The 23771-nt window shown below is 39.3% G+C and overlaps 1 protein-coding gene across 1 annotated transcript in view; it reads right to left on the reverse strand.

Annotated features, from left to right (window-relative positions):
* LOC132392663 (collagen alpha-2(V) chain-like) overlaps window positions 1-23771 on the reverse strand; it is a 255184-nt gene that overhangs the window by 97503 nt on the left and 133910 nt on the right. The window contains exons 7-15 of the mRNA XM_059966857.1: window positions 19280-19381; window positions 18001-18078; window positions 10625-10669; window positions 6686-6739; window positions 6454-6507; window positions 5677-5730; window positions 3696-3749; window positions 3456-3509; window positions 2127-2171 (exon numbers count right to left, since the gene is read on the reverse strand). Coding sequence (XP_059822840.1) covers window positions 2127-2171; window positions 3456-3509; window positions 3696-3749; window positions 5677-5730; window positions 6454-6507; window positions 6686-6739; window positions 10625-10669; window positions 18001-18078; window positions 19280-19381 — 540 coding nt within the window. The remainder of the gene's footprint in view (window positions 1-2126; window positions 2172-3455; window positions 3510-3695; window positions 3750-5676; window positions 5731-6453; window positions 6508-6685; window positions 6740-10624; window positions 10670-18000; window positions 18079-19279; window positions 19382-23771) is intronic.

Here is a 23771-nt window from a genome sequence, read left to right on the forward strand (position 1 = left end):
GATGTCCTTGACACGGGGGAGGCTAGTGTCCATCCTGCAGCTGGCCGAGTTTACAGCACTTGTCTGTAGGACAAGCTGATTCTGGCTGCTGTCCTCTGCCAGTTGACTTTTAATGAGAGTGCCTTTCTTAACTTGCAGCTGCACTTCCAGCTTCACAGTTGCTTACATGCATTTCAGTTGGCATTCATCACATAGAATCAAATTCCTGGTGGGGGTGGGTGGGGTGGGGTTTAACCTGACATGCAACATAAAATGAGCAAGAGCTCTGGAGAATGGTCTTTGATTTTCCTTACACTATTTCCGCTGTCAAAGAATATTGAAAATTTCCAAATATATTACTGCTTACCATATTCATCAGCTATTTTATCCATCCATTCTATTAAAGTTAACACACATCTTTTCAGTGAGCTAATTTTTACTCAGTACAAACTGATTTAGCAGTGAAGGTCTACTTCAGATAGTTCATATAAATCTTTTTGTTATCACATCGAAGATAAAGTTTCCTCTCAGTTTGTAGTTAGATGTTATAAAGCTTCAGAAACTATGGCATGCTAATAAATACATTTACCCAAATGCACACTTAAAATGTACAACTATTAGATTACTGAAAATATACCATACTTAAAGATGCTATATTCTCACAATAATGAACTTTTAAACAACATTCTAAATAAATTAGAATATTCTACTATTTAATATCGTGCAGAAAATTTATTGTTATGAAGATTAGTGAAATGCAGTAAATAAATTATATTTAGTGATTTATTAATTTTTGGTTGCCAACTAGACCGTAAGACATAGGAGCAAAATTAGGCCATTTGGCCCAGAGTCTGCTCTGCCATTTCATCGTGGCTAATCAATTTTCCTCTCAGCCCCAAACTTCTGCTTTCTCCCCCATTTCCTTCATGCTCTGACCATTTATCAACCTATCTTAAATATACTTACAGACTTGACCTCCACAGCTGCTTGTGGCAATGAATTCCACGGATTTGTCACTCTCTGGCTAAAGAAATTCCTCCCCATCTCAGTTCTAAAACGACACCCCTCTATACTGAGGCTGTGTCCTCTGGTCTTAGACTCTCCCACCATACAAAACACTCTCTCCACATCCACTTTATCAAGGCCTTTCACCACTCAATCGATTTCAATGAGATCACCACTCATTGTTCTGAATTCCAGTGAATACAGGCCCAAAGCCATCAAATGCTCTTCATGTGACAAGTTGTTCACACCTGTAAACATTTTTATGAATCTCATTTGAACCCTCTACAGTTTCAGCATATCCTTTCTAAGATAAAGTGCCGAAAACTGCTCACAATACTCCAAGTGAGGTCCCAACAGTGCTTAATAAAGTTTAAACATCATATCCTTGCTTTTATATGCAAGTCCTCTTGAAATGAACGCCAAATTACATTTGCCTTCCTCACCACAGACTCAACCTGCACATGAAGTTTTAGGCCATCCTGCACAAGGAGTACTAGGACTTTATTTACAGATATAGCTTCTCAATACATTTTTATTTGTTAGAATGTTCTAGATTTATGAACAAAAGATTTACTTCAGTCTTAAATAATGATGTGAATTCTTTATACCAATCCCCAGTAATTTCCACCTCTTCTATCCCATTATCCTCTGATAATGGTAGGATATAGCATTATTTTAAAGGGTGTCTTTGGAAATCTTCCCCTCCTGACACCTCCTTGATTTCGTTCACCTCTTCTGTTACTTCCATTTTATGCCTCATTATTTTCATAACATTTGTTTTAAATGCTGTTTTTTTCCCCACAATCTGTATTCATTCCTGGAGTCCTGTGCACCAAGAACCATTTCAGTTTTTAATTGCTTTCATTCTGATCCATTGTTAATTTTACAATTCATAAGTAAGGTGACAATGTTTCTTTTCAACTCATTTATCCCAGTCCTCAACTTTATAAAACAAGTTTAAGTTTAATCAGATGGTGTTGTTTTTGTGGGCCTTTAATCTGATCAATACTATTGTTTTTGTACTTCACTCATTCATCTGACTTGTTTAGCAACTTAAAATAAAAGATCAAAAAAATGTTTTTACACACACACACCCCTTTAAGGAAACAATAAACAAACCCAATTCCCAGCAGACCACTTACCAAAGACCCTGGAGCTCCAATTGCACCAACGGAACCTTGATCACCCTAGAGCAGGTGCAGAAAACCAGATCACACAACATCAATTGTTAAACAGCTATTGATGTAAGCACAACCATGAGCTAGTTTTCAATAATGAGGCAATTGAATGGAAAGTGCAACATTTGCAAGTAAAACTAGAACCAAATACATCTCCATTAATAACTTTTTGATCACAAGATGAAAACAGTGGGCGTCAATGTAAGCTGCAGTAATGTGTACCCAGTTGACAGTTGAATACAAGTTTTTATTGGCATAGTGGACTTGTATATTCACCCTGGAAATGCTAAAATAGCTGCCTATGCCTTTAAGGAAAAATGGTGATGTCATAATACATGTGTGGACTAGAAAGAAGTGTAACAATGTTCTAGAACAACATTGAGCACTCATGATATGATGAGAAAATATTTTCACGGGGAAGGTATCGGGGTTGGATAGCTGGTTGTGCAAAGTTGCTTATCAGCCTAGTAGTCTAGTCTTTCTAGTAATTTAACTACAAGGCATAATATTGTGAAAGTTCTTGTAAAAGCTTATTTTTGTCTTTCTTTAATATGTCGTGACCAAGTGTGAATGTAACGGAGTAATGTGAATGTGTTAATCTCTGTTCATGTAGCGTGAATCTCGGAACTCCTTTCAGGGTCTATCCTGAATGTGTTTGGAAGTTAAGCACGTGTGTGCCAAACTTAATTAAGATGAGATGCACTTATCCACATTTTTGATGTTGCGTATAAGGTACAGGGTTGGTGAGATTCTAAAATTGTTTGCATTGTTTTTTAGAATTGCCACTATGCATACGTAACAAGGGTGTGGACAGAAATTAAACAGAGATTGTAACAGCAGGAACTGTTTTTTAATTCATTCGTTGTTTTTATTTTGATACTCTCTTTCTGCATTAAAACATCAAAAAAAAGAATTAAAGGCTCAAAAAAGTATTTGTTGTCCTGCATGTGTATTTTCCTCAGGCTACAAAACATGAATAGCAAAATGCTGAACTATTGTTTGGCACAATTTGGTTCAAAGTTTTGTTATTCTTCTTTGGTGCTTAATAGTTGCAAATTAGAACTTCAAAACTTTATTCAAAGTTTGGTAAGTATGGCTTTAAGGATTATCCACAAATGTCTAATAGGTTTGCCTAAAATTCTTCCTTAATGATTTAATACATTCATTAGTAACTGCTAAAGTGGATGGGAAAGGGATTTTAGGCAAATCTGTCAGCCATATATTCATACATCTACTGCATTACAACATTGTAGTACAGCCAGGTTGTATATCATTTAATTATTGTATTGTTACCTTCTGGCCAGGAGCTCCAAGTTCACCTTTCCGTCCTTCACGACCAAGGTGTCCCTATGAAAAACGTTTTTTTTTAAATCAGTCTTTCCATTAAATAATTGTTTCTCACTAACTCAGAAGTTTGAATAACTGAAACAAACAGTTGCTCACATAATAGGCACACAAAGTAACCTAATGAGCACAACAAGAATGAATCAACAAAAATCTGACTGAAATTGATTTTGTTTTAAGCTAACTTACCCTCAAACCCTTGATGCCAGGCAAACCAGGGGCACCCGGGAAACCACGAGGACCCTGAAAGTCAAACAACAATTTAACAGTCTGGACTGCATTTAGTATTCACTTTCAATCACTTTGTTTATTTCTCTTGAATGGTCAAGAAAGAGAAGTAACAGTTAAAATCATAAGCTGGACTCGTATGTACCTTGAAAATGGCTTGTGTTCATATTGAAATTTTCACCAACAAGGCATTTCATAGTCATAATTTTATACATCCCCTGTTGTAAAATGGGGAAATTGGCAACAAATTTATTCAGAGAAAAGGCCTCATAAGCAGTAATGAGTCAAATAAACAAATAACCTTAACATACTGTTATGTGGGATTATATTATGTTTCTCTCAAAGACTGATTCTGTTGATCCACCCACAAATGCTACTTGACCTGCTGAGTATTTTCTGTTTTTATATCAAATATGTTTTTGTTTGTTTAGCTATTTATAAATGGATTAAAATATCTGCACAAAGAAATGTTAACCTTAAAAACGGAAACTCACTTATCCAAAAATTACCAAGAAGGCATTGGAATCCATGTGAGCAAATTTCTTCAAAGTTATCAGCAAGGTGGTTGATCCTGACAATGATTGGCTGTAACATGAGAAACTAAGTGAGCCTCATGTTGCATCTTTCTGGTGGTGATTTTGGACAAGCTGCATTTACCCAGAGTGTCTGGTCATGTTAGCCCCATCCACTTGGTAAATGGACAGTAAGGTGCAGCAAGCCTGATAGATTCCCCCTCTCCCCACCCTCTCCCCACCCTCCAGAAAGAGCCGACAGATTTTTACAGGAAATTGATTTGGAATTTAAAGGTTCCTAAATGTCTCCAATATTGAGAAACTTTTGAAGGCTTTCACAATGGATGTGAATCATCCTTTTAAAAAAATACAGAAAACGCAGTAAAACACAAATAAATAATTTAAAACCTTAAAAAGAGTAAAATATCAGTACCTGACTTCCCTGTTTCCTTCTAATTTCCAAGTGATTCTAGAGAATAGGGTCTACATGGGGGTTAGCCTGGTATGGAACCACAGAGGGAAATTCTTCACTGAGAAGATGGAACTGGATAGCAGGTGGAACTCAGGACAGAGAACAGTGGCAGATGCACTGGCATCCATCAAGGCCCCATGTTCGGCAGCATGTGCCCAGGACGCCACGACTGAAATGGCTGGTGCTTCTGATCTGAATCAGCACATCCCGGCATCAAGATTCGCCCAAACAATAAACAACTACCATGGATTTCAGAAGGTTTAATGTTCCTGATGTAACATAGGGACTAGCCTCGCTATGTTAATCAAAGCTTTTTAGCTAGGTATGCAAAAAAATACCAGAAATGTGATGCAATAGGTTAATGCATAAACTCAGACAATTATCTATCCTTGTTGTTCTAACAAGCTATCTTTCCCAATTTACACTTGATATTTCATGTACCTTAATAGATAGCCATTAAGGTACCATTAACAACCAGTGAATTATGAGTGGAACAACAATTGCAATTATTTCCTGATTAGTTTTTCAACCTCAGCAGCTCTTCACACCTAGACAGGGTTTGACAATTGTCCCAAGACTCTAACTTTGCTATGTTAAATGAATCTTGTTTGAAGATAAAACTTCATTATGGTATTACGGTATTAAAGATTTCTTTTTAAATATCTTAGCAACAATGAAACTAATTATTGCACACCAAATAATATTACCAGGACCAATGTTCAAGATTATTTCAGCTATTTCCGTGAACGCTGGTATGCATGCCTCTTTAATTTTTTTTGTTCTCTATGTGACCTTACTTTTACAGCGAAAGGAAACACTACCCTTTAATTTCAACACCATTTTGATACTTAACAGCAATAAATAATCACTTAAATCAGATTATGTCATTGTCATAAGATGTCAATAAATTCTGTCATCATTTCTTTTTAAAATAAGGTTCAGTAACATGCCACATTACCTGTTGTCCTACAAATCCCTGTTCACCATACCGTCCCGATTTTCCAGTTTCACCCTATAGAGCAAGAAGAAAGTCAATCCAAAGGTGAAGAGCAATGTTGGGATTTAGGGATTGGAATAACTTCACTGATTTTATTTGCTCAATAGATATAATTTATGTTTAAAGACATCTGTCACTCCCATCCAATCTCCTGATCCCTCATATGCAAAATGCAAGTAAAATTTCAGCTGTGGCTGGGTTGGAGGGCGGGGGGCAAGTGGAACCTCACAATCATCTACCACCATTTGAAAGCAGAAGTTGCAGAAATCAAGGAAAATGAAATAAACTACATTCACTCCACTCTCTCGGGAGCTTTTACAAATCTGCCGCTGAAATAAATTGAACAATTCAAAGAATCACTATGGAAATTCACCCTTTTCTGCTCTTTCTTTCCTATTACCAACAAACTTGATTCTAACTATCTCATAAATAAAATTCACCGTGGGAAAGGCATGTCTAGTACATGACTTAAAGCAATGGAAACCCTTTCTGTTGTTTACTATCAGCTCCCAAAAACTTGAATGTTAATGCTTGTGTTCTTTTTTAATAGTTTATTTATGCTTCCAGCATTTTTCAGACTTACTCATAGTATTAACATTGAAAAGGATGGGTGTGTCCAAAAAATTAGTTTGCAAATTTGAGAAAAGCTCCCCAACTTTCTCCCAAGCAGTTAACTGTAAACATTTAGTGGAAGGAATTAAAAGAATGCCTTTAAAAAAATAATGGATATTTACTCACATCTTCACCAGGTTTTCCAGCTGGTCCCTCAGGTCCACGGTTCCCCACATTTCCCTACATTCAACAGCAGAGAGAAGTGTTATCCGTCGCACAGGAAGGCAGCTGGGTGCACTTAATAAAAAAGCTGATGAGCTCCAAATAATATAATCTTGGTTACTTGTCATCCGGTCAGTAGCATTAATGGCTTAATGGTGTATAATGCAGATATAAATGATAATGTTAAAAGGCTTACCATTGGTCCCAAGTCACCAGGCTCTCCTGGAGGACCAGGCTGACCTTTCAGGCCCTATTTAGGCAGGAGAGAAAAAGATAACAGATTAAAAAGCGATCATTGGTGCTCTTTGTGTGGGATTAATGAAAACTGCTTTCTTAAAACAGATGTGCAACAGAAGGGAATGGGGGTTCTGAGTCTGCAGCACAGGACATAAAATCTGCATTTCTGGAGGAAGGCGCTGGATTTCTGCCAGCGGTAGTATCTCAGCTGAAGTCTTCCACTCAAAATTCCTTTTTGGAGCCACTCTTCCGATCCCGTCTTTCTTAATGACTAGATAGCAACCATATGAAATACTGCGCCTACATTATGTCATTCATATGCTCTGTGGGAGCTTCATCCTCTGGCATTTTTTTTTAAATATTCATTCATAGGCTGAGGCAACTTTTAATTGCCCATCCCTAGTAGTTCTTGAGAAATCAGTATTGAGCTGTCTCCTTGAATAACAACAGTCCTTGTAGTGTGGATATATATACCCACAGTGCTGTTAGGGAGAGAGGGCCATGATTTTGACCAAGTGACGGTGAAGGAATAGTGATAGGTTTTCAAGTCAAGATGGTGTGATGCTTGGAAGGCAACTTCCAGGTGATGGCACTCCCTTGCCTGATGCTCCAGCTGGTTTGGAAAGTGTGTCAGTGGTGGAGTAAGTGTCTGTTTGTGGATGGGAAGCCTGTCAACCAAGCTGCCATGTCCAGTATACTGTCAGGTTTCTTGAGCATTGTTGAAGATGCACTCATCCAAGCAAGTGGAGAGTGATTTATCACATTTGTGACGTGACCCTGTAGATTGTGTCATGTGAATGTTACTTGCCACCTGTCATGGTTTTGGGGCATTTGGATGTAGAATGCATTATTATCTGATCCACAAATTGCTGAACATTGTCCAATCAGCAGCAAACATCACGACTGCTGTCGTTGTGACTGAGGGAAGGTCATTGATGAAGCGCCTGAAAATGGTAGGACACCACCTTATGGAGCTACTGCAGAGATGCCCTGTGGCTGAAATGATTAACCCCCTACTCAACCATCTTCCACTATGCTAGATGTAATTCCAGCCAACAGAGGCTTTTCTCCATGATTCCCACTGACTCCAGTTTAATCAGGTCTCCTGGATGCCATACTTGATCAAGGGCTGCCTCGATGTCTCCTCCAAGTTTCCACTGGATCGCCACCAAATCAGCAACCAGCAGTAACTGCCTTTGTTAATTAACATACAAAACATTTTTCTGATCACATCTGGCATCATGTTAGAATTCCCCATCCTAATTTCTCAATACAACCAACAGAAGGCAAAATTCACAGTGTTACGGCTGTTTCTGTCTCAGCACTTTCTATATAACTGTTACACACTAAGTTGAGCATTTTTTGAAGATTGCCTTTTGTTCTACCTCAATGTACTTATATCTGGAGTAAACCATCCAGATATAATGAAAAGCTTTTGCTTATATGCTATCTCAGTACATTTCAGAACTATAAATCAATTACTAATTTTCTAGATGCCCAGAGCTGTCACGTTGTTATAATCTCTCAATCTCCGGTAAAGATTCTTCACATTTGTACAAGTGAAAGAATTCTAATCTGTCTTCAATTATGAAATCCAAAGTCAGATTTGGCAGTCAGGCATACTTCAGTTACTTGGTCCTCTAAGCAAAGAAAGCTATCAGCTGGCTGTGGTAGGTATTCAGAACCAATGGTTAACATTTAAAAAAACACATATCACTTTAAGGTATAAAAACTCAACTACAGTTAGCAATTTCAGTTTTCTGTTAGCAAGGGAACATTCAATCAAAGAATGAGATTTACATATTAGCAAAAGGAGCAGAAAACCTGAAAATTGGAAAGAAAAATCAGATTTCAACAAAGGTGTAGCATAAAATTCATCAGGAAAGAGAATGTGAAAGCTCCTGTAGACAGGCAAAGAGGAAAGGGTTGGCAAAAGTAAATGTGGGCCTTCTAGAGACTGAAAAAGAAAATCCAAAAAATAAGTGGAATTTAGAAGCTGGTATGTCTCCAAACACGATGATCCACATTCCTAAGTTTTAAAAGAGATGGATACGAAAAAGGTAGCTATACTGGTATCTACCTTCTAGAATCAATAAAACTTCTATTGATTCTGGAATGTGTTCCAATAACTGGAAATAATTGATACCTTTCAAAATTTCACAAAGAAAGGAGAAAGCAAACAGTTGGAGCCTAATAGCTGGGAGAGTGTGAGAATCTATAATAAAAGAACAGATAACATGCTTGGATGAAGTCAACACATTTCTGTAAGGAAAACCACATTTTATAAAACTATTAAAATTTCTCAAAGGTAAACATTCAACTCAGAAGAAGTAAGGCCAAAGCAGTTGATGTGTAATTGGATTTTCAGACTGTTTGCAACAATGCGCAACACAGAAGTAATTACTAACCAGGCGAGTGGGGCAATATTCTGCTATGGATTGTTAATTGGGGGGGGGGGGGGTAATAGTATATCTGGGATGGTACAGCAGCACAGGTAGTAAAGTTGTTGTCTTGCAGCTCCAGTGACCCTGAGCTCTAATGCTGTCTGTGTGGTGTTTGCATGTCCTTCCTGTGACTAGATAGGTTTTCTCTGGGTGTTCCATTTTCCTGTCAAAGCCAAAGCTGGATTGGTGATAGGTTAATTGGCCATTGCAAAGTTTGTAGTTGAGCTGCAGATTCTGGAGGAAGTAAACAGGAAGGTGGGAAAAATAAAATAGATTCAGCACAAATAGATGCTTGTTGTGTGACTTGAATTCTGTGGGAAGAAGGGCCTGTGCTATATGAATTTGAAGTTAATTATGCACTCATTCAACCACAACTGGATTGCTGAGTGCAGGTCTGAATGCCACATGTTAAAATAGATGCAAATGATTAGTAAGAGATTTATTAAAACAATTCCAGGAGCAAAGGATGTTAATAATGTAAATAGACTGGAAACGTGGGGGCATATCCTTTTCTTGGAATAAAAGAAACTGCAAGATGGTATGATGTACCTAAAATCACAAAGGATGTGGACAGAGTAAATAAAGGGGAACTATTCTGCTCAGAGGGTCAAGAAAGAGGGGACACAGAATGTAGTTGGCAAAAGATCCAAGCAGATAATGAGGAGATTATCTTTTACACTCAAATAGTTATTGGAGCCTAGAATGTACTGATAGGGTAGGAATTCAGGGAAATTCAGAGGAAGTTGAATAAGTTGTATCTAAAAGGAGAAGTCAAGTGTGGGACCAACTTGATAATTAAAATGGAACATACTTCTCAAGCTTGATGGTCTCTTTCGGTGGTACAAGGAAAGGAAAAGGTTTGCAGAAAATCATCACTCTTCCACTCAACATATAAAAGAATGAATGCAAAGAGATGCAAAGTAATCATGTCCAAGGATTTATACAGGTGTCCTGGGGAAAAATCATGTTGGAACATAAAGCTGTTCTCTCCAGAAAATAAAAAAATAAGAAAATCATGGGACACATATTAACAGAAAACAAATAGGAAGAAATGAAGTATAAATGCTGAACTTAACCTGAGTAATTACACTTAAAATATTGTCTTATATATACTTTAATTCTGTTAGTTATGGGTGAAGACCAAATTACTGTTAAAATTGTGTTACATCGGAAATGGAAAGTAGGATGATGGAGAAGCTGAATCCTGGAAGGATTTTCAGTGAAACAAGTTGGGTCAATTAGCCTTTACAAATCTTCTCGATTTCCTGTTGAATTCAATGGAAGGATAATTTTAATTACACATCAAAATACTTTTTCCTCATTGTTCAATATTTAGGCAATTGCAAGAATTTCAAGTGTTTTAATTCCCATTTGCATTGGTAAAATTCATACCAGCCTGTACAAAAGCAAAAGGGAGTTTGCTCCGTTGCTAATTGGAACAATGAATCACTTACTACTTGTCCTGTGGCTCCCGGAGGTCCTCTTGGCCCAACTTCACCCTGGAGAATAAAAAAGAAACCAGAAACAATTCTCAAACCAACAAAATGAAGATGATTTTGCTTTGACATTTATCAAGCACAATATGCTTTTTGTTGCATTCCTCATTTGAGGTTCATTTCAAATAGGCCTGGTTATAGTTATGGCATCCTGTGTTCAAACATATTTCAAAAATCGGTTCAGCATTTCTGCGTTCATTATTTTTCCAGGCAAGTCAATGAAAACCCATAACTTCTTGCATAAATTACCGCAATAGTTTTTTTTTAAATAAACAAAGCTCCCAGAAATCCAAATTCTACATTGCCTTTCTGCTGAAAGAGTTCTTCCTTGTCCTCCTTCTCATGATATTAATCAAGTTGATTAAATTTCCCAACTTCCTTTGTTGTTCAGAAAATATATCCAATGTAACCATTCCTTCTTCACAAGTAAAGTTTAATCTACTTTGCATCTGCTTTGTACTTTCACATTTTTCCTGAGGTGTGTTGGCTAAAAATGAACTGGGAATACAAGCTGCATTTCACAAGATCCTGTGTTTATGTTCTCTGGTTTAACCAATAAAGACAAGTATCTTATACACTGTATCTTAACTAAATTTTCCCATCCTCCAATTATCAAAAGGCACATGCTCCCCTACATTGTTCAACATCCACCATTTATTGTGCATTATCTTAACTTCTTTTCGCTCCCTAAATGCATCACCTTACATTTCTTTGGACTAACTTTCATTTGATCACAGATCAATCCATTATTATCTTCCTACAGTTGTGGAAACTAAGGTTAGGCAAGAATGAGAGGTTGATCAAGAAGGTTCATTCACTTGGCATTGAAGATGAGGTAGCAAATCAGATTAGACACTGACTTTCTGGGAGAAGCCAGAGAGTGGTAGCAGATGGTTGCCTCTCTGACTGGAGACTTGTGACTAGTGGACTGTCACAGAGATTGGTGCTATGTCCATTTTTCTGTTTGTCATCTATATCAATGATCCAGATGACAATGTGGTTAACAGGAGCAACAAGCTTGCAGATGACACCAAGTCTGGAGGAGCAATGGACAGCGGGGAAAACCTTTAGAATCTACAGAAGAGATGAAAATAAGGTAAAGAGTTCAGAAATTACAAGGATTTTCTGGGTGAGAAGGACCGGAGTTATAAGGAAAGATTCAAAAGGTGAGGACTTTATTCCTTGGAACGTAGAAGAGAAAGGGGAGATTTAACAGAGGTGTACAAAATTAGGAGGGGTACAGATTGGGCAAATGCAAAAAGGCTTTTCCCCACTGAGGTTGGCTGGGACTACAATTAGAGGTCGTGGGTTAAGGGTGAAATGTGAAAAGTTTAAGGAGAACATGAGGAAAAGCTTCTTCACTCAGAGGATCTTAAGAGTGTAGAAAGAGCTGCCAGAACAAGTGGTGCATGCGAGCTTGATTTCAGAGTACAAGAGAAATTTGAATAGGTACATGGATGGTAGGGGTACAGAGGGCTATGGTCTGGGTGCAGGTTGATGGGACTAGGCAGATTAAATGGTTTGGAACAGACTAGATAAACGAAAGGGCCTGTTTCTGATTTGTACTTTTCTATGACTTTATGATAGCCTGGGGCAGTTATAGTCAAGCAAGACCTTTCAGTGAGACTGTCAGAGACATCTCTGTTTACTACAGACAAGATAAGCTGGGGTGACTGTAGCAATATATACTCAAGCCAACCGAATGAAGCTTCTGTGCTGACAATTTTCTAAAAAAATCTTCCTAAAACATAGTGCCCCTTTACTTGATAGAGGGTGCCAGAAACCGACAAGATAAGAGCAACAGAAAGATGTGAAACATACCCAAAAACTAAGGCTCTATTGTCCTTACCATCTCCAAAATATCATTGGCTGTCCGCTGTGGTTTCAATTGATTTTAACACCTCAATTGTGAATGGCAATTGATCTTGTGAATAAGGAATTCAATCATATATGATTTATAATCATCAATATCAATAACTAGTAAGTCAATTCTGTGTAAAAGTACAGTTTTCTTTTTGGACTTCAGAAGACAGGGGCCTATGCTGTTTTCCTTGTGCACAAGTACAATAGAAATGAGAATTGAGTCATAATAGTGTGTATTCTGGGGGTCCAGTAATTTCAGTTATTTTATTATCAGTGATAACACAGTCGACAACTGTATTATTAACCACAGTGTATATTACGGCTCATTTACACATTTAGTGAAATCTCTAATCTTCGTTAAGGAGTCAGGTCACACTGTGTTCGGAGACTTGCTTCCAGAAAGCCTGCAAGTTTCCTAAGCAAGGATAATAAATGGTTACTGAACCCTTTACAAAATAATATCAAACTTCCATATGGTCTCATTCATCTTTCACTGCGTTCACAAGGCCAAACATAAAGACCCAACAGCATAGAAATAATGTAGATTGCCACTTCCAAAGAGAAGTTTGACACAATAAAAAATAATTTAAAAATCATTTAATTAATGAACCAAGAGCCTTTAATTTGCTTTTTCAGTAAGTATTCATGTGTGAAAACTGGAGGATTATTCATTACAAAACCTAAACACATTGCACAGCAAGAACCATTGTTTTATATTCTATTAGATTAACATTTTGTCCAAATTTATTTCTGACCACAGCTAAACATTTGAAGAAGTTAAAAATCAGCTCTTTGGTTATACTAATTTTGTATGAGAGACTGTTCTGGCACCACTCAGCCAGATTATCAGTCTCTCTCCTCTGTGCCAAATTATCACCATCCTTGGTTCGGGCAGTAATAGTAGCATTGTTATCAAACATAAATATGGCATTGGTACTGTACCTATCCACACAGTCATAAGTATAAAGCAAGTAGAGCAGGGGGCTAAGCACACAGCCTTGTGGTGCACCTGTGCTGATGATGATTGTGGAGGAGATGTTGCCAATCGGTACTGATTGGGGTCTGCAAGTGAAAAAAATAGAGGATCCAGGTGCACACGGAGATATCAAGGCCTGGGGCTTGGAGCTTAGTGGTTAATTTGAATGATTGTGTTGAATGCTGAGCAAGTTTCACAATCACTTAAAAGAAGTGTATCACTGGTCAAGAAGAGGGAAGTACATAGCAGGAGCAGACAGGAAGGAACAAATGAGGTACTTGAGTAAAAGAAATGCAAGAGAACACTTAAGCAGAAATTATGAGGGCTAAAAAAAAAAGGCATGAATTTGCTCTAGCAGACAAGGTGATGGAGAATCCCAAAAGTTTCTGCAGATATATTAATAGCAAAAGGACAGGAAGGGACAAAATTGATCCATTTGAAGATCCGAGTGGTCAGCTATGCATGGCACTAACACTGATGGGGGAGATCTCAAATAGGTATTTTTGCATCTGTGTTTACTTGGCAGATGGACACATACTGGCAACACAGCCAAGAAAGTGGTGTTTGGTCCAGAGAAACATCATTTCATTTAACAGTCTACATGTGTACAGGTGAATGTCAAAAACTTGAACGAAGTTCAACTCATCCTTCCCCCTAAAGTTGTAAAATCCCACATTCAGAATTTTCTATTCACACTCTATGCTAGATCCTTTCATGTACCGTTATTCCATCTTCATTTCAAGTACCTGAGAACTGGATCCTTCATTCAGGAAGATGATGACGGTGAAGAGTAAGAGAGATTGTTTGACAGGTGTTCATCTACGTATATGAGAGAATACCTCTCATGGGCCTCACACTGGGGAGGGGTAGGTGTCCCTTTGTTTCAAACTTCTTGTGCTGCAGGATGTTGATAGTCATGAGCTACAAAAGTTTAAACTTCTTTGTCAAGGTTGTGTCTGGTCCATTGTTGAGCATTAGGAGTCAGAAATTTGCCTGCCTACATGTTATAAGGAGCAAGAAGGCTGCGAGTGAACGGCTGATTTTTTGGAGCAAAAGGAGTTGTTTTTACTACTCGGGGCTAAAGAGAGGCGAGACTGTGCAGGCACATGACATCAACCAGTAGAGTGTGAAAGGTTTAAAAAGATCGCCCTATCCAGCGGGCAGCGTCGGAGTGCCAGCGGAGTGAGAGGCAGCAGAGTGACAGGGCTTTGGCTGAACGGGCTTAGGCGGTAATGGGACGAGGCGAGGTAGGTTTAACTGTATTATTTGCAGAAAGGAGGTAGCACATGTGGGAGGCCAGTTTTCTGTGCTCGGTGTCAGATGTGGGGGATCCTGGAGTCTCCCAGCTTCCCAGATGACCATATCTGCACCAGGTATGTTGAGCTGCAGCTCCTGAGGGACCAAGTTAGGGAACTCGAGATGCAGCTCGATGACCTTCACCTGGAAGTGATAGAAAGGAGTTATAGGAAGGTGGTAATACCGGGGCAATGGGAGACAGACAAGTGGGTCACAGTCGGGGGGGGGGGGGGGGGAGGGAAGAGTCAGGTACTAGAGAGTACCACTGTGGCTGTACACCTTGACAATAAGTACTCCTGTTTGAGTACTGTTGAGGGGAACAGCCTATCTAGAGAATCAACAGTGGCCGTGAGAGTCTGGCCCTGTGACTCAGAAGGGTAGGGAAAGGAAGAGGAAGGCAGTAGTGATAAAGGACTCTGTAGTTAGAAGGTCAGACAGGCGATTCTGTGGACGCAGGAAAGAAACTCGGATGGTAGTTTGCTTCCCAGGTGCCAGGGTCCGGGATGTTTCAGATCGCGTCCAAGGTATCTTGCAGTGGGAGGGAGAACAGCCAGAAGTTGTGGTACATATTGGTACCAATGACATAGGTAGGAAAAGGGAAGAGGTCCTGAAAGAAGAGTACAGGGAGTTAGGAAGGAAGTTGAAAAGCAGGAGCTCAAAGGTAGTAATCTCGGGATTACTGCCTGTGCCACGCGACAGTGAAAGTAGGAATAGGGTGAGGTGGAGGATAAACATGTGGTTAAGGGATTGGAGCAGGGGGCAGGGATTCAGATTTCTCGATCATTGGGACCTCATTTGGGGCGGGTGTGACCTGTACAAAAAGGACGGGTTGCACTTGAATCCCAGGGGGACCAATATCCTGGCGGGGAGGTTTGCTAAGGTTAGACAGGCTTAAACTAGAATTGTTGGGAGGTGGGAACTGAACTGAAGAGATTGGGAAGAAGAGGTTCCTCACAAATAGAGAAAACTTGTAGACAGTCACAAGAGGGAGGATAGGCAGGTGATAGAGAAGATCTGCTCAGACTGAAGGATTGAGATGTGCCTACTTTAATGCAAGGAGTGTTGTGAACAAAGCGGATGGGCTTAGAGCGTGGATCAATATTTGGAGATATGATGTGGTAGCCATTACAGAGACCTGGATGGCTCAGGGACAGGAATGGTTACTTCAAGTGCCGAGTTTTAAATGTTTCAGAAAGGACAGGGAGGGAGGCTAAAGAGGTGGGGGCGTGGCACTGTTGATCAGAGATAGTGTCACATCTGCAGAAAAGGTAGATGCCATGGAGGGATTGTCTACAGAGTCTCTGTGGGTGGAGGTTAGGAACAGGAAGGGGTCAATAACTTTACTAGGTGTTTTTTATAGGCCACCCAATAGTAACAAGGATATTGAGGAGCAGATAGGGAAACAAATACTGGAAAGGTGTAATAATAATAGAGTTATCGTGCTGGGAGACTTTAATTTCCTAAATATCAACTGGCATTTCCCTAGGGCAAGGTGTTTAGATGTGGAGGCGTTTGTTAGGTGTATTTGGGAAGGTTTCTTGACACAGTATGTAGATAAGCCTACAAGAGGAGAGGCAGTACTTGATTTAGTATTGGGAAATGAACATGGTCAGGTGTCAGATCTCTCAGTGGGAGAGCATTTTCGAGATAGTGATCATAATTCTATCTCCTTTACAATAGCATTGGAGAGAGATAAGAACAGACAAGTTAGAAAAGCGTTTAACTGGAGTAAGGGGAATTATGAGGCTATCAGGCAGAAAATTGGAGGATTAACTTGGAAACAGATGTTCTCAGACAAAAGTATGGAAGAAATGTGGCAAATATTCAGGGGATATTTGTGTGGAGTTCTGTATAGGTACGATCCAATGAGACAGGGAAGCTATGGTAGGGTACAGGAACCATGCTGTACAAAGGCTGTAATAAATCTGGTAAAGAAGAAAAGAAAAGCTTACAAAAGGTTCAGAGAGCTAGGTAATGTTAGAGATCTAGAAGATTATAAGGCTACTAGGAAGGAGCTTAAGTAGGAAATTAGGAGAGCCAGAAGAGGCTTTGAGAAGGTCTTGGCGGGCAGAATTAAGGAAAACCCCAAGGCAGTCTACAAGTATGTGAAGAGCAAGAGGATAAAATGTGAAAGAATAGGACCTATCAAGTGTGACAGTTACTAGGAAAGTTGATGAAGGCAAGGCAGTGGATGAAACTGTATGACACTATATGAACTTGAGCAAGGTTTTTGGCAAAGTCCCGCACAGGAGTTTGGTCAAGGAGGTTCAGTCGCTCAGCACTCAAGATGAGGAATTAAATTGGATTAGATATTGGCTTTCTGGGAGAAACAAAGTGAGGTCATAGATGGCCGTCTCACAGACTGGAGGCCTGGGACTAGTGGAATACCATTGGGATTGGTGCAAGGTACATCATCGTTTATATCAATGATAATCTGGTAAACCAGATCAGCAAATTTGCAGATGACACCATGATTGGTGGACAGTGAGGAAGAATATGATGGCTTGTAGTGAGATCTGGACCACCTTGGAAAATGGATTGAAAAATAGCAGATGGAATTTAATGCAGATCAATTGCTAAGTGCTACATTTTGGTAGGACCCATCAGGGTAAGTCTTGCACAGTGAACGGTAGGGCACTGAGGAGTGTGGTAGAACAAAGGAATCTGGGAATACAGGTCCATAATTCATTGAAAGAGGTGCCACAGGTGGATAGAGTCATAAATAAATCTTGGGCACATTGGCCTTCATAAATCAAAGTATTGAGTACAGGCAATGAGATATTATGTTAAAGTTGGTCAGACATTGGTCAGTCCTGTTTTGGAGCACCTGTGCAGTTTTGGTCACCTACGTACAGGAAAGATGTAAACAAGGTAGAAAGAGCTCGGAGAAAGTTTACAAGGATATTGCTGGGACTGGAGGGCCCAAGTTATAAGAAAAGATTGAACATTGGTTGTTTGTCAGTCTTTAAGTATAGTTTTTCATGAAGTTTATTGTACTTTTTTGTAAATGGCTGCAAGAAAATTAATCTCAGGGTAATTTATGTTAACATATACATACTTTGGAAATGGTTCTATTTTAAACGTCATTATTTCTGATTTACTGAAGTTTATCTGTTCTCTGGAAACAGATATAATGCATTCTTTACAATAACCAAGCCATATTGAACACACTTCCAGAGGCTCTTAGAAGCTGACTTACTGAAACTCCTGGCACCATTCCTACTTGGCCACGAAGACCTGCCTTTTCATTATCGCCAGCCATTTGAGAAGCAAGTTGCTGTGTGAGAAGAATCAAAGCAGTTACTCTCATCCTACAAGTGAACAAAAGGAAAATGTAGCTGGGCAACAGAGAATTATAAAATATACTCAGAGAATGCTGGATAAATAAACTCAGATGAAGTCACTTTTGAGGAAGTAAATGCCGCAGACTATCCTTAATGGTTTTGTGGTGTTGTGTTGTCACCTAGATTTAATGAGCTTAAAATTAAATCTATTAAATTATTTTGGCAAGAGGAATAAAAATGCTTAAGGAGACTCTAACTCTTGCTTCATCAATAGTAAGTTCAGTAATAAGGTACATACTCCATAATATTGGAGGTAGTTTTAATTTTCACCAATAGCATGCTGTGTTGTTCTGTGTGGTCCTGTTTAACTTGTCAGTGTTCTGCATTGTGTGCACACAACAAACATTCATTTAGTAACGGTTAGCCTGAAAATCAAGCTTGCAATGCCGCAGCCTCATTTCAAGTTATTACATGACTAAGAGAAGGATTAATAAATTGGAAGGAAATAATGTTATTGGCTTTCTTTTAAAAAAATAAATTTGTCTTGATGATCTATTCCAACCTGAAAAGAAAATGTAAAGGCAAAAATGTTTATTTGGTAGATGATTCTTAAAAAAATTCAGAACATATAAATATTGTTCCTTTTAAATATTTCAAGTTGGATGCATAGTGAACCAATGCTGCATCAAACAATTAAAGGACAACAGTCTTACTGTATGTCTATGAATAAGAGTTCACATAAACTCAAAATTTAGTTCTTTTTTTCAGGTTAGCAGATTCATTGCCATTAAGATTGCTTTTAATGTTTTCCAATCACAGGTACACCTCCAAATGGAATAACTAAATACTTGTGCCTTTCAATGTAGATCCATACAGCTGCTGTATTTTTCTAAGTGCATTTCCTTGTAATAAATTGTAAACCTGGTATGAAAATGGTGCAGAAGGTGAAGTAAAAAGGGAAAAGTTTCAAGTTAGATCAAGGGACCAAGCTGTCTGTTGCTTAATCTTGTTAATTCTAAATTGTTGGAAATGGATCAGACAAATTTGGAATTACCAAAGCCAATGAAAGATGACAAAGATTATATTTATTGCCCAGTAATTAAAGTTGAAAGCTGTGATTATTAGTGAGTTCAAAGTGAACTGTTTTTCTTTCTCTGAGGATCTGTTAAACATGTCAGGCTTTGAAGTACTTACGTTTTGAAAGCCAGGATGAGAGGGATGTCCAGTTGGACCAGGAGGACCAGGTACTCCGGGAATTCCAGGTACACCGTCAGATCCAGGTGGGCCGCGCACACCCTATAAACCAAGAATTAAATTCAAGTCCAGGAAAAGGTACAATGCTCGAGTTAATCTTCAAGCTCTCTTTGTATCACCGTCTACAAGTTAGCTTTATATCTATGAAGCAGCACAAATGAACATTGCTAACGATTATAACTCTTTCTGCTTAACATTAGACCACAAGACCAGAGCAGAAATAAACCATTCGGCTGACCGAGTCTACTCCGCCATTCCTGCTGGTTTACTCTCTCTCCCAATCCCATTCATAGAAATCCTACAGCACAATACAGGCCCTTCAGACCACAAAGTTGTGCTGAACATGTCCCTACCTTTGAAATTACCAGGCTTACCCTTAGCCCTCTATTTTTCTAAGTTCCATATACCTATCCAAAAGTCTCGCAAAAGACCCTATCATATCCGCCTCCACCACCTTTGCCGGCAGCCCATTCCACGCACTCACCATTCTCTACGTAAAAAAACTAAACCCCAACATCTCCTCTGTACCTACACCCCGCCACCTGAAGCCTGTTCCCTCTCATGTTAGCCATTTCACCCCTGGGAAAGAGCCTCTGACTATTTACATGATCAATGCCTCTCATCATCTTATACACCTCTATCAGGTCACCTCTCATCCTCCTTCGCTCCAAGGAGAAAAGGCTGAGTTCACTCAACCTATTCTCATAAGGCATGCTCCCCAATCCAGGAAACATCCTTGTAAATCTCCTCTGCACCCTTTCTATGGTTTCCACATCCTTCTGGTAGTGAGGCAACCAGAACTGAGCACAGTACTCCAAATGGGGTCTGACCAGGATCCTATATAACGGCAACATTACCTCTCAGCTCTTAAACTTAATCCCACGATTGATGAAGGCCCATGCACTGTATGCCTTCTTAATCACAGAGTCAACCTGCGCAGCTGTTTTGAGCATCCTATGGACTCAGACCTCAAGATCCCTCTGATCCTCCACACTGTCAAGAGTCTTACCATTAATGCTATATTCTGCCATCACATTTGACCTACCAAAATGAACCATCTCACACTTATCTGGGTTGAACTCCATCTGCCATTTCTCAGCCCAGTTTTGCATCCTATCAATGTCCCACTGTAACTCCTGACAACCCTCCACACTATCCACAACACCACCAACCTTTGTGCCATCAGCAAACTTACTAACCTATCCCTCCACTTCCTCATCCAGGTCATTTATAAAGATCATGAAGAGTAAGGGTCCCAGAACAGATCCCTGAGGCACACCACTGGTGACCGACCTCCATGCAGAATATGACCCGTCTACAACCACTCTTTGCCTTCTGTGGGCAAGCCAGTTCTGGATCCACAAAACAAGGTCCCCTTGGATCCCATGCCTCTTTACTTTCTCAATAAGCCTTGCATGGGGTACCTTATGAAATGCCTTGCTCAAATCCATATACACTGCATCTACTGCTCTTCCTTCATCAATATTCCTTTTGCCTGTAACCTTTGAAGCCCTTTCTTATCAAGAACCTATCAACCTCCGCTTTAAATATACCCAGTGACTTGACCTGCACAGCCTTCTGTGGCAATGGGCGGAATGGTAGTATAGCGGTTAGCACAACTCTTTACAATACAGGTGACCCAGGCTCAGTTTTTGTACATTCTCCCTATGACCATGTGAGTTTGCTCCAGGATCTCTGGTTCCCCCCACCACCCCAGTCCAAAGACCCACCAGATGATAGGGTAATTGGTCATTGTAAATTGTCCTGTGATTAGGCTGGGATTGAATCAGGAGTTGCAGGGCAGCGTGGCTCAAAACACCTGGAGGGCCTATCCCACACTATCTCAATTTTTTAAAAATTCACTGATTCACCACCTTCTGGCTAAAAAAAAATCCTCATCTCTATTCTAAAGTGACATCCTTCTATTCTGAGGCTGTGCCCTTTGGTGCTAGACTCCCCTACTAGAAGAAACATCCTCTCCGCATCCACTCTATCTTTCAATATTTGACAGGTTTGAATGAAATCCACACCCACCACACCAATTTTTGTAATCTCCAGCGAGTACAATCCAGAGGTAAACACTCCCTGTATATTAACACTTCCATTCCTGGAATCATCCGAGTCAATTTCCTCTAGACCCTTTCCAATGCCAGCACATCCTTTCTTAGATAAGAAAGGGTCCCAAAACTCCTCACAATACTCCAAGTGTTGTCTGAACAGTGCCTTTTAAAGCTTCAGCATTACACGTTTGCTCTTATATTCCAGTCCTCTCAAAGTGAATGCTAGACATTGAATAAATTAAAATAGAAATACATTTCTAAGCCAGATATCTCCCATCTTCTAATTGGCTCCATTGGCAAATTAATTGTCTCTATGAAAGTAAAGCTCTTACAAATAGAACAGCAAGTGTTACAAACCTCTTATGAAAGAAGAATTTGTACATTGCACTAAAGTGGACTAACTTATTTGTACTTTGTGATGGAAACACTCAATGTAGTCAGATATCATCTATAGAAAGAGAAACTTAAAAATTTCAGGTCAAACACCGTTTGTTAAATTATTGAATTTTTAACCTGAAACATTAACTTTGTTTTGCTTTGCCTGATCTGCTGAGTGTTTTTGAGATTTTCTAATTTTAATTTCAGATTTACAGCAACTGCAGTTTTTTTTATTATAAAATTTCATTAGTGCATTACACCTTCCTTATGTTTGGTGACTTGCACACATTAGTCTAATATATTTAATGTTCATGGTTTTAAAAAAAACCTGAGTACTTCTAGGCATTAATACCTTGTTCGACCTAAAGAAGCAAAAATGACCATCAAGAATTCATAAGTTATTGAAACTAAAAGCAACAAGGCCAAACTTAGGCACAAAAATATTGGTGGTTAAGATGAGCTAAATATTTCTTCGTCTTGTTGGGGTCAGAGCAGAAATAAAGCAATATTCATTTTGTTTTCACCTGCACACCTGCTTTCCTTTATATGTTATTAAAATCCTTTTGAAATATTCAAATACATTATATCTTCTGCATGACACATGCCTATCTCCTGTTACTTATTGATTATATTTAGTATTGTTCAAGCATAACTTCACTTCAGAAATACTTTTTTTTTTAAAAAAGAGATACGGCACAATAACAGGCCCTTCCAGCCAAACAAACTTGTAGTGACCAGTTACATCCTTGGTTGAGACCAATTAACCTGCTAATCCATACATCTTTGGAATGTGGGAAGAAACCAGAGCCTCTGGAGGTAATCCACACAGTCACAGAGAGACTGGACAAACTCCTTAAAGACAGTGACGGAATTAAACCCAGGTCACTGGTACAATAATAGCATTATGCCACCCAATATTTTGCTTTCTGGTTCAAGATAATTTTTGTATTACTTCTTATCGTCGGCGCAGCACCATTTGGTTCACTGGACACTTGAAATAATCTTTCCTCACTTTTAAGTACAACTATTTAAGGCAGCAGTATTTCACTTTATAGTCAGCTTTCATTCCAGTTTGATAACGGGAGGGGGGGGGGATTTATCTGTTGCCTGATATCAAAGGCCATTAGTAACCAGCACTATGTGGTTTCCACCAACATACCTCAGGGCACCATTTTGTACTGGGAGGCTGTCTCTCAATACATAGACAGGCTGAGCTCTCAAAAAGGTTTTGGCAGCTGATAGAATCCTATACATCTGGAATATCTCTTTACAGTGTATGGATATGTCATGTTATGCACTTTGGTAGAAGGAATAAAGGGGTAGACTTTCTTTAAAAGGGGAGCAATCAGAGTGCAAAGAGACTTGGGAGCCCTACTGCATGACTCCCTAAAGTATAACTTCCAGGTGTTGGTACTAAGGAAGGCAAATACAATTTTACCATCCATTCCTGAGGACTAGATAATAAAAGCAAGTACTTAATGGAGAGGCTTTATAAGGTATTGGTCAGTCTGCATTCGCAGTATTGTGAACAGTTTTGGCCAGGCCATGCTGGCATTGGAGAGAGACCAGAGGAGGTTCGCAAGAATGGTTCCAGGAATGAAAGAGTTAACATATGAGGCGCATATGATGGCTCCTCGCCTGTACTCACTGGTGTCTAGAAGAATGAGGTGGGCAGGGGATTTTACTGTGACACATTGAATATTGAAAGGCCTAGATAGAGTGGATGTGTAGAGGATATTTCCTTTAACGGGGAGTCTAGGATCAGAGGGCACAGCTTTAGAATAATTCCTTTAGAACAGAGATGAGAAGTTTTTTTTAGCCAGTGGGTGGTGAATCTATGGAATTCATTACGGCTGTGGAGGCCAAGTCACTGGGTATATTTAAAGCAGAGGTTCTTAATCAATAAGTGCCTCAAAGTTTACAAGTAACAGGCAGGAGAATGGAATTGAGGGGGATAATAAATCAGCTATGATGGAATGGTGAGGCAGACTCAC

The sequence above is a fragment of the Hypanus sabinus genome, chromosome 4, assembly GCF_030144855.1.
Source record: "Hypanus sabinus isolate sHypSab1 chromosome 4, sHypSab1.hap1, whole genome shotgun sequence".
Classification (NCBI taxonomy): domain Eukaryota; kingdom Metazoa; phylum Chordata; class Chondrichthyes; order Myliobatiformes; family Dasyatidae; genus Hypanus; species Hypanus sabinus.